This window comes from Stegostoma tigrinum, chromosome 37 (assembly GCF_030684315.1).
Source record: "Stegostoma tigrinum isolate sSteTig4 chromosome 37, sSteTig4.hap1, whole genome shotgun sequence".
In the NCBI taxonomy this organism is placed as follows: domain Eukaryota; kingdom Metazoa; phylum Chordata; class Chondrichthyes; order Orectolobiformes; family Stegostomatidae; genus Stegostoma; species Stegostoma tigrinum.
The window spans coordinates 17,079,362-17,095,063 of record NC_081390.1 but is presented as its reverse complement, the minus strand read 5'-3'; the positions used below and the strand labels follow the sequence as shown (position 1 = coordinate 17,095,063).

General features: G+C 39.6%; 1 protein-coding gene across 2 annotated transcripts; it reads right to left on the bottom strand.

Annotated features, from left to right (window-relative positions):
• Window positions 1–2,536: 2,536 nt before the first annotated feature.
• Window positions 2,537–11,834, bottom strand: rps24 (ribosomal protein S24). Of its 2 annotated transcripts, XM_048563558.2 has the most exons (7): window positions 11,811–11,834; window positions 8,701–8,766; window positions 6,058–6,267; window positions 5,862–5,972; window positions 5,003–5,022; window positions 2,881–2,915; window positions 2,552–2,625 (listed from the first exon to the last, which is right to left on the bottom strand). In XM_048563558.2, exons 1-5 carry the CDS (start codon window positions 11,811–11,813, stop codon window positions 5,017–5,019), a joined length of 396 nt encoding a protein of 131 aa, XP_048419515.1. In that variant the 5' UTR covers window positions 11,814–11,834; the 3' UTR covers window positions 2,552–2,625; window positions 2,881–2,915; window positions 5,003–5,016. The 2 variants fall into 2 exon arrangements, with proteins under 2 accessions (XP_048419516.1, XP_048419515.1); XM_048563559.2 differs by lacking the exon at window positions 5,003–5,022 and having other exon boundaries at window positions 2,537–2,625.
• Between the last annotated feature and the right edge of the window lie 3,868 nt (window positions 11,835–15,702).

The window sequence follows — 15,702 nt, the reverse complement described above, 5'->3', positions numbered from 1 at the left end:
AATCACTACCACCCTGTACACGTATAAGTGCTTCCTGACATCTCTCCTGAATACTCTGGCACTAATTTGCACACTATACCCCCAGCCAATGGAATTAGCTTATCTCTATCTACCCAATCTTTCTTGTTAAGATGTTGAAGGGTTTGATCAGATCACATCCAAATGGGAAATACAAGATAAAAACATGAAGTTAATATATTTCAAAATGTGATGAAAGGTAATTGACCTGAAACAATAACTGCCGGTCTCTGGATATACTGCCGGAACTGTTAAGTATTCTGAACACTTTTACCTCAGATTTCAATAATCTACTGGGAACGCACTTTCATATTAACAGGAATTTTTACCTTAATAACATGGTCTGTGTGTGTACGTGTGGGCGGGGAGGTGGTGAGAAGAGACAGAGGGGGTAGGGTACACATTTGAAGCTGTACTACTGGGCACAATTAGCTGAGGGTTGGTAAAACGTATGCCAACAAACAATATGCTACCTGAGAGCACAAAAATATAATGCCAAAGCAACAAACATGAACTATTAATTTAGTAATTCTAGAGATTAATTTACCTAAAACATGTCAGCCCATAAAAACGTACAGGCAGAAAGATGGTAAGTTTCCACCTTTAATTGTGCTAGAGACATTTTATAGCTCACTGTAGACAAAAATCTCACCAAAAATCTATAAGTAATACCACCCATCTAACTGTTCGTATGGTAGGTACACTTTTCCAGCAATAGAAGAGTTTTATTTTTGAATCATATTACATTGTGGTAATGGCACTGGACTAATAATCCAAAACTCCAGACTGACGCTCTGGGGAACTAGGTTTTAATCCCACCATTGTAGATGGTGGGATACGAATTTGGTAAACAAACAAAAACGGTAAACAATGTGGCTGACTCCTAAAGTACCTTCTCAGCAATAAATACTGGCCAGCCAGCCACATCTTTATGGGAGTCAAAAAAGGACAAGCCTTAAGAGCCCGTGGGGTTGGAGGTAGTATATTGGAGTGGATAGAGATGAACTAATGGGCAACAAACTATGTGAGGGCAAAGATTCTCTCTCAGGTAGGCAATGTCGTACAGTACGACACAACACAGTTCAGCACTAGGGCCACCATTGTTTGCAATGTACTTTAATTACTTGGAGGAAGGAGGAGAATGTACTGTAGCCAAATTTTCAGATGATACAAAAATAGTTGGAAGGGCAAGTTGAAAGGGATATACAGTTTACAGAGAAGTGGGCAAATAGAATACATTTGAGAAAACGCAAAGTTATTCATTTTGGAAGGGCAAACAATAGAGTATAATTTAAATGGAAAAATTTTCAGGAAGCTGCAACACAAATAGGGTTCAGGGTATTTGTGACAAACACAAAAGTTAAAACATTGGTGCAACAGTAAGAGTCCTATTGGTTTCAATTGTTTCCCATTGATTGCAGCATTTATGTCATAGAATGAATATAAAATTTCTCTCTGCTCCAGGAAAGAACATACAGGAAGTCAAAGACAAAGATGCAAATGTTAATATAAGAGATTTACAAGATTTAACATGAGTGAAGATGAAAATAAGCACAAGGATGATGTGGACTTGCTATTGGTTAGGATTAGTGGTAAGAATTTTGGATAGTTTACGAAGTGCCGTAAGAGGGCAACCTGGAATTGTTCAGATCGGAGTTAACAAAACTCCGAGGACATGCACCAGGCCTTTTTCTGGCAAAGTACAAAAACATTGTACTAGGGCTGCAAGTGATTCCTCTCCAAATACAAGATCTGTTGCAAACTGGTCTGTTGAATTCTGAGTCAGCAGCAAGTTGGAGGATGAAATGAATTGCTTGGGAGTAAGAAGTGAAAACATTTAAAATTGGATAAATTCAAAAAGTACACATGCGGAACGTGACATGCTACTGATGTGAAGTGACAGCATAGGGGTCATCAACAGACAGACAAAGGTCTCCAGAGGTGAATGGAAGAGAAACAGAAACTGCAAGGATTACCCGACATCAATAAGAGGGAAACCAACTGTGTGGAGATTAGATATAATTGCTCCCTTTTCAGAAAAATAAAGCTGCCGTGAATCGCGACACAAAACAGGCTGAAATACCTGTATGTTGGATGAATACAGAGAGCAGTTGTTTTTAAATAGGAGAAAAACATCAGTCTGGTCAGCATGTCTAACTGGCGGCTGTTCTCGGGCCACAAACATAATTCATAAATCAGTGAACCATTTTTGGTAGTGTCTTATAAGAAAACTCTTGGGCTTGGCTTAAAACTCTGCCAAAGCTGATAAGATAAAGGAAATGTTAGTGGCTGCAAAAGCCCTGTGCAAAGATTAGTTGATGTAGACAGTTAAATTTCTATCCATCATTAACTCGGCATGTTAATGGATGTGCCCACTGTGTACTGTCACGTCAAAGTGCTCATGTTCAGCAGAATATGCATTCTCTCCAAAATAACATCAAGTGAAAGATTTGCTTTAAGGTTGTAAGTCAGTATTCATTATGCCCACCCTTATAAGTTCATATCCAGGCATGTAGATTCTGTACAGAGACAAGAGACGAGAACTTTTTTAATACGATTTATTTGGGGGAGAAATAATTACAGGTGATGATCCATGGATAGCTTAGCCTGTTAAAATACAAAAAAGGGAAAAAAAAATTAGTTTAAGTCTGCATCTTTACATCATCCATTATATTGCTGTCTAGTCAAGGATTAAATCCTTACAAAGATTCTGAACCAATTTAAAAATCTCAACTGAAGATTAAAAGAAGTAAATAAATGCAAGGTAACAAGGCGCTATACTTCTGTCTGAGCAGAAGTTATTCTTATACACACAAGTTTCGCATCATAAAATAAACAGCAAGTATATAATCAATTACTCACATTTCAAGGAACCTTCCAACGTCTTTCCCATGTTACTGTAGCAAACAAAATAAAGCAGAACAAATTTAGCCAATTCACAAAAATGTTACGTCAAGTTCCTTCAATAAAAATAAATTGGTAGCAAAGTCCTAGGATATCTTTCATAACCTGAGAATTTTCTCACATTGCTGCCGAGAGGTGATGCACGTGGCCAATGCAAATATGCTATTCGTAGAAAAAGAGATTATTCGGAGGTCAGAGAAGACACAGAGTGACCAGAAAGCTTTGTGAACTCCCAACAACTAATTCCCAATAAGTAAAACTTTCTTTGGACCCGATAATATTGCCAACAATTTTGATTCCATGTTCAACATTTCCACGTGTGTATTACGTTTCAGCTTTCAGTTCCCTCTCATTTTGGACTCCGATTATTACAAAAACATCTGATTAAGATTCAGTCCTCTTCAGGACAAGAAGAGAGGAAGATCAAGAATTTTCTCAACACAAAAATAAATTAACTTCAAGATAAGCAATGGCAGGAATCAAATTTAAATTAAACTCTCAATAAGATCTGATGTAGTATTTCACATTCCAAATAACATGAAAGTGTCCTATTCAAAGCTTGCAATTGCAGTCACATATTTAATAAACGTGGACACTGAAAAATTCACAGCAACAATCAGCTTTAATATATTTTTAAAAGACGCTACTGAAACAATGACTGCGCAAGCATAAGCAGCAAAATGCAGAGTGACAATTAAGGTACTTCAATGATCAAGACAATGCTACATTTCAAGAGACAAAAGCTGTTGCACACCACAGGAATTTGATTTTCTGTGCTTCATTTAAACCAAGTTTAGAAATACAACCGAACTATTGCCAGCTTCTACATACAAGCCAGTAATAAAAGCCAGAGTGCCTATTACTTGACAGAAAAGCAAAGGATTCAAAATCTTTAATTTGATTTCACACCAAATTCAGATTTAACACACATCGCTGATAAACCATGCACTATATCTAGGTCTCAAAATGCTGCTACTACACTGTTACAAATTGTGTAGCTTACTACAAACAAGTCATGTATCATGTCTAATGTTACCATGGGGTCCTATGCTTAATCATTAATCTTGACAGTCACTCCCTCTCCTCTTACACACCCAATATAAATGTTGAGGTGATTCGATGTCAGAAATGAGTTTGCGCATGAATTTTAGCTCTTTTCCAATACATTTTCATCCTATTTTCCTCCTTCATGTTGCATAATCAGAGTTAATGCTTCTTTCCCTGCTTATTACTTTTAACAGATGAAACCCACAGTTGTTATGGACCTCACTGAATTATTTGCATCCTTATGTGACGATCAATTCAGCTTCAGTAACTAATTCAAAATGTTCAACACTTTTTAAATTGTAATGGTGGTGCACCACTTGTGACCAGCAGGTGGAGCACATGTTCATTTTTAGAAAAAAAATTGTAAAATGAGTAAATGGTATTCAAAACTAGCTGCCAACTCACTACACATAACATGCTTACAGCATTCTCTACTTATAAACTTCATGCTATGTACCTCCAATTATAAGATCACACCAGTAGTTCCTTCCATCAGTGCAAGGTTAACACTTATTTTTCCAGGCTTTTAGACAAACTTTACTCTCTTGGTAGCTTCAGATAAAGCAATGTAACTTTATAGACTCAAGTGAAGGCATTCAAATCAGTGAAATATCAATTTACCTTATTTCAGAGGGGGAAATCTATCCACAGATTCACTTTCAATTTGCTAAAGAGCTGGATATGTATTGTTTTCCTATAATGTAATTGGTGTTATACCAAAATATGGGCTTCCTTTTGTCTTTACTAGTGAGAGACAGTCAGTGCTTTTCCCCTTAGTTGAACTGATTTATTTTAGGTTTCCAGCATTTACATTTTTGCTTTTCAATCATATTCAGTGTTTTGTTGACAGGCATGAGAAAGCTTATGAAACCATGACAAGAAAATGTAAACGCCCTGATTTGATCACAAAGCAGCACCAGATTTATGAAATATTGCAAACATGCAGAGCACTAATCAGGTGAACATCAAGCAGTACAGTGCAAATTTTGATGGCATGCAGTTTATATCAGCACACATGCTGGGAATCCAGTACCTGTCAATGACGCTTCATTTCTGAAGGACATAATCCACAAGAATAACAAGAAAGGCAAAACAAAGTTATTGACTGATTGCAGTTAAGAAACAAATCAGACAATGAACTTAGTGTTTATTAAAACGAGTGAGAAGAAACACGAACAGTGGGGGAAAAGTATAAACTAAATGGACAATGCAATTTCTAACTACTTTTTGGTTCGAAGGGTTACAGCAAACACAACAACATATAGCTTGCTTGTGAATTTTTTTGTTTGGCTGACAGAACTAGAACTTAATTCTGAGGTCTCCAATCTTTTGGAAACTAGGGCCAGAAAGTGAACAGGCAGCATTTAACAGCATGAAGTGAAAACGAGATAAGAGGAGCCTCTACATACACAGGTTCTGTCTATTTACAAGGAGTGGACACTTCAACTTTTATACTGCTGGATTCAAAAGATTATTTAAACCTGTGAGCAATCTGTTCCAGTCCACACGTAGAAAACTTAAAGCTCAAGCTAACTGATGACATGGTTATCTTGAAGGTTTTTTGACAAGTTCATTAATATCAAACATGCTATGTTAACGTGGAGAGTGGGAGAAATGGCATTTTTAACTAAATGCCATGGTATAACCATCAACTATAAATATATTTATGATTCAGTAAAGCTATCAGGAAAGCCAAGCTTATTAGTAAACTAACACTAGAACACTTATACACAAAATTAGTATGAATTACCTTCTATACTCCAGAAGAAAAAAAGACAGCACACATGAATGAAAAAGATAAAACTGAAAAGTGATGCTCTCAAATGGAAAGCTGAGCAGAAAACAATCACAAGACACAAAAGCACTTGTTTTTTTGAGGAAAGGTTTTATACCTTTTTGCCAGTACCAACATTAGCTTTAGCTGTGCCCCGAACTTTTTTCATTCTGTTCTTGCGCTCTTTTCGTTGTTTCCTGGAAACCTTCTTTCTTTCCAACAGACCATGCTAAAAACACAACAGGCACAAGTCAGCAAACCTGAAGCAGAGTATGCAATAACACCCACTGAGGCATCACAAATTGTATTCTTACCCTTGCCAGCCTGTGTTTAGGTTCATTCTTCTTAGCATAATCTAAGGAATCGTAGACCATGGCAAAACCTGTTGTCTTACCACCACCAAATTGTGTCCTGAAGCCAAAAACAAACACGACATCTGGTGTCGTTTTGTACATTTTTGCTAGTTTTTCTCTAATCTCTGTCTTAGGAACAGTGGGTTTGCCAGGATGGAGAACATCGACAACCTAGGTTAGAAAAAGATGAGTGATCCATTCCATAAATCAGAAAATATAATGAGATCAGTTCAAAAGGGCAATAGGCACATGATGCTGTACTAAAGGCAATCATTGTCAGAAAGCACTTGGCTCTCAATTTTCAACAAACTATCAATATAGGAAACATACAAGGAATAAATGCAACATGAGGAAGCTACAAGGTAATTTCAAGCCAGACTACTCTGCCACAATCTTAATGCAAGGGCATTTTTGCATGTTTCAGGGACAGTTGTCAACAAAAAAAAATCAGAAAATACCAAATAGAATACAAGTTAGTGATCTGTCTCAAATTCCATCCCCCCCGCTTCCCCAATGACTTTTCACTCTCAAAAACTCTGGCTCAAATTTAAGATATGTCCCGAGTGCTAGCGAGTTTTGAGAAGATTTGTAGCTCAGGTTGAGGTTCTGGATATGGAGTTTGCTCGCTGAGCTGGACGGTTAGTTTTCAGACATTTCGTCACCATTCTAGGTAACGTCATCAGTGAGCCTCCGACGAAGCGCTGGTGTTATGTCCCGCTTTCTATTTATCTGGTTAGGTTTCCTTGGGTTGGTGATGTCATTTCCTGTTCTTTTTCTCAGGGGATGGTAGATTGGCTCCAAATCAATGTGTTTGTTGATGGAGTTCTGGTTGGAATGCCATGCTTCTAGGAATTTTCATGCGTGTCTCTGTTTGGCTTGTCCTATGATTGGGACAACACATCCATCCAAGTGGTGTCCTTCCTCATCTGTATGTAAGGATACGAGTGATAGTGGGTCATGAACATCAACTAGCCACAAAACGACATGACCCACTATCACTCGTATCCTTACATACACATGAGGAAGGACACCACTTTGATTGGGACAACACATCCATCCTAGGACAAGCCAAACAGAGACACGCACGAGAATTCCTAGAAGCATGGCATTCCAACCAGAACTCCATCAACAAACACACTGGCTCCAAATCAATCTACCACCCCCTGAGAAAGAGAACAGGAAATGACATCACCAACACAGGAAATGACATCACCAACACAAGGAAACCTAACCAGATAAATATAAAGCGGGACATAAAACCAGCACTTCGTCTGAGGCTCACTAATGATGTTACCTAGAATGGTGGCGAAACGTCTGAAAACTAACCTTCCAGCTCAGCAAGCAAACTCACATCCATATGTCCCCAGTCTAAAGATTTCCTAATGACTGGATATTGATAAACACCCAAAATGTTGCCCTTAAGAGCTTGAAAATCTTCAATCAAATCAGCCCTTAGTCCATCTAAACTCTTGGGAGTACTTTCGCGAGTGTTCAAGTATTATTCAAGTCAATCTATGTTGCAATCTCTTGAAGGCAAATAAAGCATTCCAAGCATAACCTGGAACTGCTCTCATTACTCTATACGTGATAGAGGTAGGGTCCCTGATCCCAAAACATTAACTGTTTTCTCCTTCACAGATGCTGCTAGGCGTGCTGAGTCTTTCCATCAACTTTGCTTTTGCTTGTGATCTAACTAGGGTTTTGCATAACTAAAGCACTGTTTTTGTATATGTGGATATCAAGATGAATATATATTTAGTCTTTTTGGATACTTTTTGATTTTGTTTATAACTTTTTAAATAAATCTACATTCCAAGTATCTTTGGATTTTCATCCTGTTTCCAGCTCATCACTATTTTGACCTGGGTATCTATTTCAGGATGAAATCACATTTGCCAAGGCTTTGCTGCTTCACTTAACCCATTTACATTTCTTCGCAATTTTACACTGCTATTGACTGTTTACACATTAAACAAAACATGCACATCCAGGGCTGACCACTGCAGCAGTTTGTCAAATTGCAAATAATTACATTAGTTAAGGGGTATAAAAGATGATTGCTAATCATCTCAAGAGGACCGCATGAACTCTGAAGAATTTTTCACTGATGTACAGAGAAATTACAACTATTCTCAGGCTCCCATAAATACAAGTAAATTTTATTTTAACAACTTTTATTTTTGTCATTTTTTTGTTAAATAGGGAAACTCATGCGACAACCACTACCCTGTTTTGCAAGAGTAAACAACAGGATACAGCAAGCAGCATCAATTTAGCTAACATAAAGAGTACTTTTTTCTTCAAATATTGAAGACTGCAAGGAAAATGAAAGGAAAAAGATTTATGAAAGGAACGGGCTCCACTTAAGATTTTGGTATTTAACAATCACGATTTCAACAAGTGCAGACTGAACTGGGAGAAAACATAAGACCACACATTTGCAATTTTGGAAAAACAAAAACTGACTAGACAAAAATCAGCAATAATAGTGTAAGTATGCGTAAGAAAGAAAATAATGATTACTTATCAGATGAGTTTTTTAAAAATTTGCATAGAAATAAAGTATATATAGTATAATAGAAATAGCAAAGTATTTCAACTCACCATTTGCTTGCGTTGAAGCAAGCGATTTGTCATGAACTTTCTGGTTCTAATGGTTACGGTGTCATTCTGCATGTAGAAACAGTAAATATTTAGATGTAGACATAATGAACAACAAGTACACCAATGAATTAGCAAGATCATGCATTTATCTATGGTTCAGTGGGTACCACTCTCGCCTCAATCCTAAGGTCAATGATTCAACCTCCACCCCAGAAACCTCAGCACATAGTTGGAGCTTGACACTCCAGGCTACCACTGAGGACACATAGCACTGTCAGAGACGTCATCTTTCAGATGCAACATTCAGCTGCCTGTCACTTTGACTGTAAGTAGATGTTATGAGACTATGTAGAAGAACACGAGAATTCTCCTTTGGTTCTGACCACTGTGTATCCCTCAACCAGAACCACTATGACAGAATATCTGACATGTATTGCACTCTGTTCGTGGGATCACGTGTGTAATTTGACTATCACAGTTGCTGCATGACAATACTGAGTGCCATTGTGGGTAGGCAATGGCCTAGTGCTTTTACCACTAGACTATTAATCCCAAAATGCAGGTAATGTTCTAGGGACCTGGGTTCAAATCCCGCAGATTGCGGAATTTGACTTCAATAATAATCTGGAATTAAGAATCTAACTGTGGCCATTATTGATTGTCAGGAAAAAAATCCCATCTGGTTCACTAATATATCCTTTAGGGAAGGAAATCTGTCATCCTTACCTGATCTTGCCTAGATGTGACTCCAGACCCACAACATTGTGGTTGACTCTTAACTGTCCTCTGGGTGATTGGGATAGTCAATAAATGCTATTCTAGTCAGCGATGACCACATCCCATGAATGAATGAATTTTTAAAAAAGTTTAGAGTCCAAAGCACTTTAAGGCAAACATCATGAAAGGTATTCTTCATTGGCAGGCTGTACACAACGAAGGCAAAACAATATTAATTTGCCTTCAACTGGAAACCTTTAATTTAACTCTGCAAGAGAAGTCAGAACATTTCCAAACTGAGCTTTTCACTTAGACATCTCTCTCTTTAGGCTTCTAGGTAAGGGAAAACCTCAATCACAAGTCTTATGGCACTAAAGGAAGCTGGAGAGCCATTGTGCCTGCAACAACTCTTTAGACAAGTTTAATCATCTCGTGCCAATCTCCTGCTTTCTCCCCAAACCCTTGCAGTTTATTTTTATCTAATTGAGTGCCCAATATTCATCAAAATACCTTAATTGAACCTACTTCCATCAGACTTCCAGGCACAGCATTTAATTCCATAATTAATCCAAATGAAAATGGTACACCTTCGTTTCTGTTGCAAATTAAAATCTACACCTTGTCCCTTTTACAGGAAAGTTTCTCCCTGTCTTCTAGAAGCAGCCCATTCAATTTTGTAAACGTCTATCAGACCTCCTCTCTACTGCTTTCTCTCCAAGAACACACCCATCTTCTTTAATCTAGCCTCCATTCTCATCCCCGGAACCATTCTCATTAACTGCTTCTGCACTCTCAAATGATCACATATTTCCTGTGGAACACACACGTACACAATACTCCAGCTGATGTCTAACAAGTGTCATATACAAGTTCAACATCACCCTTGCTCTGGTACTGTATGAACTTATTAATAAAGCAGAGGATACTGCATACATTCCAAAATGCTCCCTCCACCTGCTCTGCCACCAACGATCTACGCACATACACACCCAGGTCGCTCTATGCCTACATCTTGATTAGAATCATACTTATTTTACATTGCCTTTCAAAACTGTTCCTACCAAAATGCACCACCTCACATTTCACAGAAGCCCAACAGTGTGGAAACAGGCCCTTTGGCCCAACAAGTCCACATCAACCCTCAGAGCCACCCAGACCCATCTCCCTACAACCCACCTAATCTACACAATCCTGAACACTACAGTCAATTTAGCATGGCCAATCCACCTAGCCTGCACATCTTTGGACAGTGGGAGGAAACCGGAGCACCTGGAGGAAACCCACGCAGACACGGGGAGAACTCGCAAACTCCACACAGACATCACCTGAGGGTGGAATTGAACCCGGGTCCCTGGCACTGTGAGGCAGCAGTGCTAACCACTGAGCACCCGTGAAACTCACCCACCACCTACTTGGCCAATATACCAACTATAATTCTACAAGACATAAGAGCCAATCAAGTCTGCTCCACCACTCAATGAAGATTATTGCTGATCTGATAATCCTCAGCTCCTCTTTCCTCCGTAGCTGTTGGTTCCCTTTCTCTTCTCCAAAATTCCACAATCTACAAGCACGCTGGTTCACCTCTCATTTTTTCTCAACGTTCCCCTTCCCACATCTTGATCTGAAACCCATGACAGCAGCCCTCAGCCACATTTTCTGTAAATCCTCCCCCATTTTATGAGCTAAAACTTATTTTAATCAGGAAGCCCAACCCTTAACATTATCACTCCTTGTGCATTCACGAACCACGGTGTTTTTATTAAAGCCACGTAGACGGCATTGATATTATTTTCTAATTGGGAATTAAGGCAGGAACGCCTCCGAGATTGGAACGCCATTTACTTTGACTGTAACCAAAAGCCTCTGAAGTTCTACTCTCTAAGTACTTCAAATCAAAATAAACTTTGGGAGTATGGCTGCATAATTAATAATTAAATCCCATTCCAAACGAGGATTGCAGCATGTTTACCAGCTCATAATTTAACACGTTATATACCTTGTTTTTAACTCTTACGAGTTAAAGAAAGTTCTCATTTTCTCTGCTACCAGCGGAGCTGATACATTCAACTACAAACTATCAGAAAGTCCGGGTCACATTTCTCGCCTCGTCAATACCCAAAAGCCAACCTCTGGATTCAGGCTACTACAATTTGAAACGGAGCGGCGAAAAGGCGGAGCGAGTTCCTGCCATCGGGATGAAGCAGGCCCGTGGATGCTGGAGGTCCCTTTCGGAACTTAGGGGCTATTTGGTAACATAAATAGACAACATACAGAGAAAATAAGACGCCAAAACATTGAGAAAACTCTTGGACAGCCATCCACCCCAGGGCTGAGGACAGATGGCCACGGATGGCGGTGATTTCGAACGGATTCATTGACTCCGCACTCACCATCTCGGCTGGCGCCTCGGTGCACGGCTCGGAAAAGGAACTAAGACCCCACGCCTGTCAATCATATGCCCTCGTGAAGGCCGTGCAACTGCCTGATTGGAAGCATAGCTTTTCTACCCATTCCTGTGACAGTGTTTAATTTTAAATTTTAAAACGCATAGCCATTGTAGAAAGTGCAAATATATTTTTTCTTCAATTTTTTCACTGTGTGCTTTCACTATCGGTTCATAAGGAAGAGGCCAGCCTGCCCATTGTATCTGTGCCAGTTCACTGACAGAGTTACAGGTATTCCAATTAATCTCACCCTCCAGCTCTCTCCTGATAACCATGCATTTTTTTTCCCTTTACAATTCTTTTTAGAGGGCTGTTTGTTATAAACCCTTCCATCATCCTTTCAAGCAAATTATAACAACTTGCAGCTTAGTAACAATTGTTTTTGTTTCTCATCAGCAATACTGATTTTTGAAAGAATCTTGGTGAAATACAAAACTTAGTTTGCAATTGTACTGTTGTGTGATCTGGGCAAATGAAGCAACCAGTTAGTGATGTATTCTAATATAGGATATGGATAAGTTGCTCTCTTTCTCCCTGACATAGTTGGGGTAAGAGGTATTTTGAAGTGTTTCTGTGTTACTCTCTTTAAGAATTTTAAGGAGGCTCTCTCTCTCTCTCTCTGAATTTATTGGGCTATTGAGGTGAGGGATTTAGGAAGGTGTCTCACTTTCCTGGCAGGATTGAGCCCAGTGCAATTTCAGGATCCTGCTGAGTTTTTTTTGTTCCCTTTTTCTTATTCCCTCCTCAGACTGTGTGACCTTGCAGGCACAGGATGACATAAAGTTCTGGGTACTGTCTCTCAATACCACTGTCATGCCGTGCACCCAGTTCTCCCTCTGGGCACCTATTCCGTTTTTGACGCTCAGTGACCTTCATAGGGTGGCACGGTGGCTGAGTAGTTAGCACTGCTGCCTCACAGTGCCAGGAACCGGGGTTTGATTCAACCTTCAGGTGACAATAGTGTGGAGTTTGCACATTCTCCCTGTGTCTGCATGGGTTTCCTCGAGGTGCTCCAGTTTCCTCCCACAATCCAAAGATGTGCAGGTTATCTGGATTAACCATACTAAATTGCCCATTGTGTCCAGGGATGTGCAGGCTAGGTGGATTAACCATGGGAAATGCAGGGTTACAGGGACAAGGCAGGGGTCTGGGTTTGAGCGGGATGCTTTTCAGAGGTTTGGTGTGGATTTGATGGGCCAAATGGCCTGCTTCCACACTGAAGGGATTCTATGTTTCTGCAGAGGACCAACCATTCATTCCTGTGTGGAGGATATTGTGCCTTGATTGCCATTGTGTGTGCCAGCTCACAACATTCCAGCTGTTCTTCCTTGGATGCCTGTGCAAGCCCAAGTCTGAATCATGAGAGAGCCATACTTCTGCTTCAATGCTGGAGAATTAATTGTGAGCCATTCATTTTTGATTGGGACTTTGCAGGCAGGGTGTTTGGTGGTGGAGTGGGGGGTGGGGGGCGCGTGTAGCACACTATGGCCAATTTTCAAGAGGAACAAAAGGAAAAATACAAATGAAATAGGACCTCTGCTTGCAGATGGAATAGAGCAGTGGGATATGACAACTGAAACTGGGCCCAGGCCAGCTATGCCCATGTCCCATGGATGTGTATAAAAAAATCAGGGAAAATACTCTCTACTGTTTGGCATTATACTTAGCATAAAGGAATATGGTTATGGTGGCTGAAGGTCAATCATCTCCATCACAGTACACTATGACAAAGAGTTCCTCATAGTAGTGTCTGGGCACAACAATCTTCAGCTGTTCCATTTCAGCAGTACCCGAATCCACATTCTTGGACTGATGTGATTGTGCTAGAGAAAATGCAGAGGAGATTTATCAGGGTATTTTTGTTTATTTGGAGCAGAGAAGACAAAAGGAGGAGATTGTGATGTATAATGGCATAGAATGGCATATAAACGGTAGACAGGATGGAACTTTTCCCCTTGGTGGAGGGATCAATAATCAAGGGGACATAGATTTAAGTTAAGGGGCAGGAAGTTTAGAGGGTATTTTCATCCAGAGGATGGTGGGAATCTGGAACTCACTGCCTGTAAGGGTGGTAGAGACAGAACCCTCATCACATTTAAAATGTATTTATATGTGCACTTGTAATACCAAGGCATACAAGACTATCTGCTAAGTGCTGAAAAGTGGCATTTGAATATGCTTTTTTTTGACTGGTGCAGTCTTGATGGGACAAAGGGTCTTTTTCCAATGCTGCAGGCCTCTATGACTCTATTACTAAGATGTAGAGTTACTAATCAACTTGATTTCAATCAGAAAATCGCGTCATCAGGCAATCTTGATTGAACATTGATTCTTCGGGTCGGGACCCTTCTTCAGAAATTTCTTCAGATTTTCTGAAGAAGGGTCCTGACCCAAAATGTCAACTTTCCTGCTCCTCTGAGGCTGCCTGGCCTCCTGTGTTCCTCCAGCTCCACACTGTGTTATTTCTGACTCTAGCATCTGCAGTTCTTACTATCCTTGAACATTGGTTCCTATGTTTCAATTGTTTCCTGTATAAACACACACATGTTCCCAATTTCGGTTTTCCAGACAAAATAGATTTACTAACATACTTCCTGATTCTGAGATAAGTATTTGACCACATATCTGCTCCATCACTAGAAGACTACTTACATTCCCAGACATCCTTTGCCTCGGCTTATTGATTGGTGAAACCCTCATTCCTGCCTTTGCTATGACTAGAGTTGATTAGAATCATAGAAATCCTTACACTCTGAAAATAGCCATTCAACTCACTGAGTCTGCACCAACTCTCTGAAAAGCATCCCACCCAGCCCCTACCTTATCCCTGTAACCCTACGTTTCATTACAGCTAACCCCCTAACCCGCACATGCCTAAACACTATGAGGCACTTTAGCACAGCCAATCCACCTAGCCTACACATTATTGGACTGTGGACAGAAACTGGAGCACCTATAGGAAACCCACACAGACATAGGGAAAACATGCCATCTCCACACAGACAGTCACCCAAGGCTGGAATCGAATTTGGGTCCCTGGCACTGAGCAGCAATGCTAACCACTGAGCCACCTTGCCATATTCCAATGTATGCTCTGCCTCATATCTTTCATCCTCTATAAGCTTGGACTCATTCAATACTCATACCAAATCTCGTTCACTCATCGTTCCTTTGTGTTTATTAACCTACCTTGGCTTCCAGCTGAATAATGGCTGAATATTAAACTTTTCAGTCTTGTTTTCAAATGTTTCCATTGCTTTGTGTCTCATCATCTCTGAAAAATTCTTCAGACTTTCAACTTTCTGAGTATAATAATTCCTACTGCTGATTGGAGGGACATTGGGGATTGTTGTGCATGTGCATTTGGCCCACACTTTGGCCAGTTACACACATGGAACCGCTCCAGTACCATTCTAGTTGGCAACGTGTTTGGATCATGTTTAAAATATCCAGTGATATTACAACAGGTTTAATATACACATCATTTTATTTGAGTACTTGCTGTGTCCCTCTGATCTACCCAGATAGCATAAGTGTACAATCACATTTGCACATTTTTTACATCTGATTTCTGCATCATTTTTAGTGGACATGTATTGGATTATTACTTCGTAATTATTGATTTGAACTTAAGAATGATTATTCTTTGAATAAGTCAAAATTCATCAATTATGTAATCAGTCATAATATTATTTATATTAACAGCATTTGTTTTTACTGAATTAATGTCTTTCCTAGATCAGTACACAGTAGAAAAATAGAGTTGTTTCCTATGATTTAAAAGGGGAAACTGTTCTTATTTTACTGACCACATTGACACCTGGATTGGAAGCCAGAA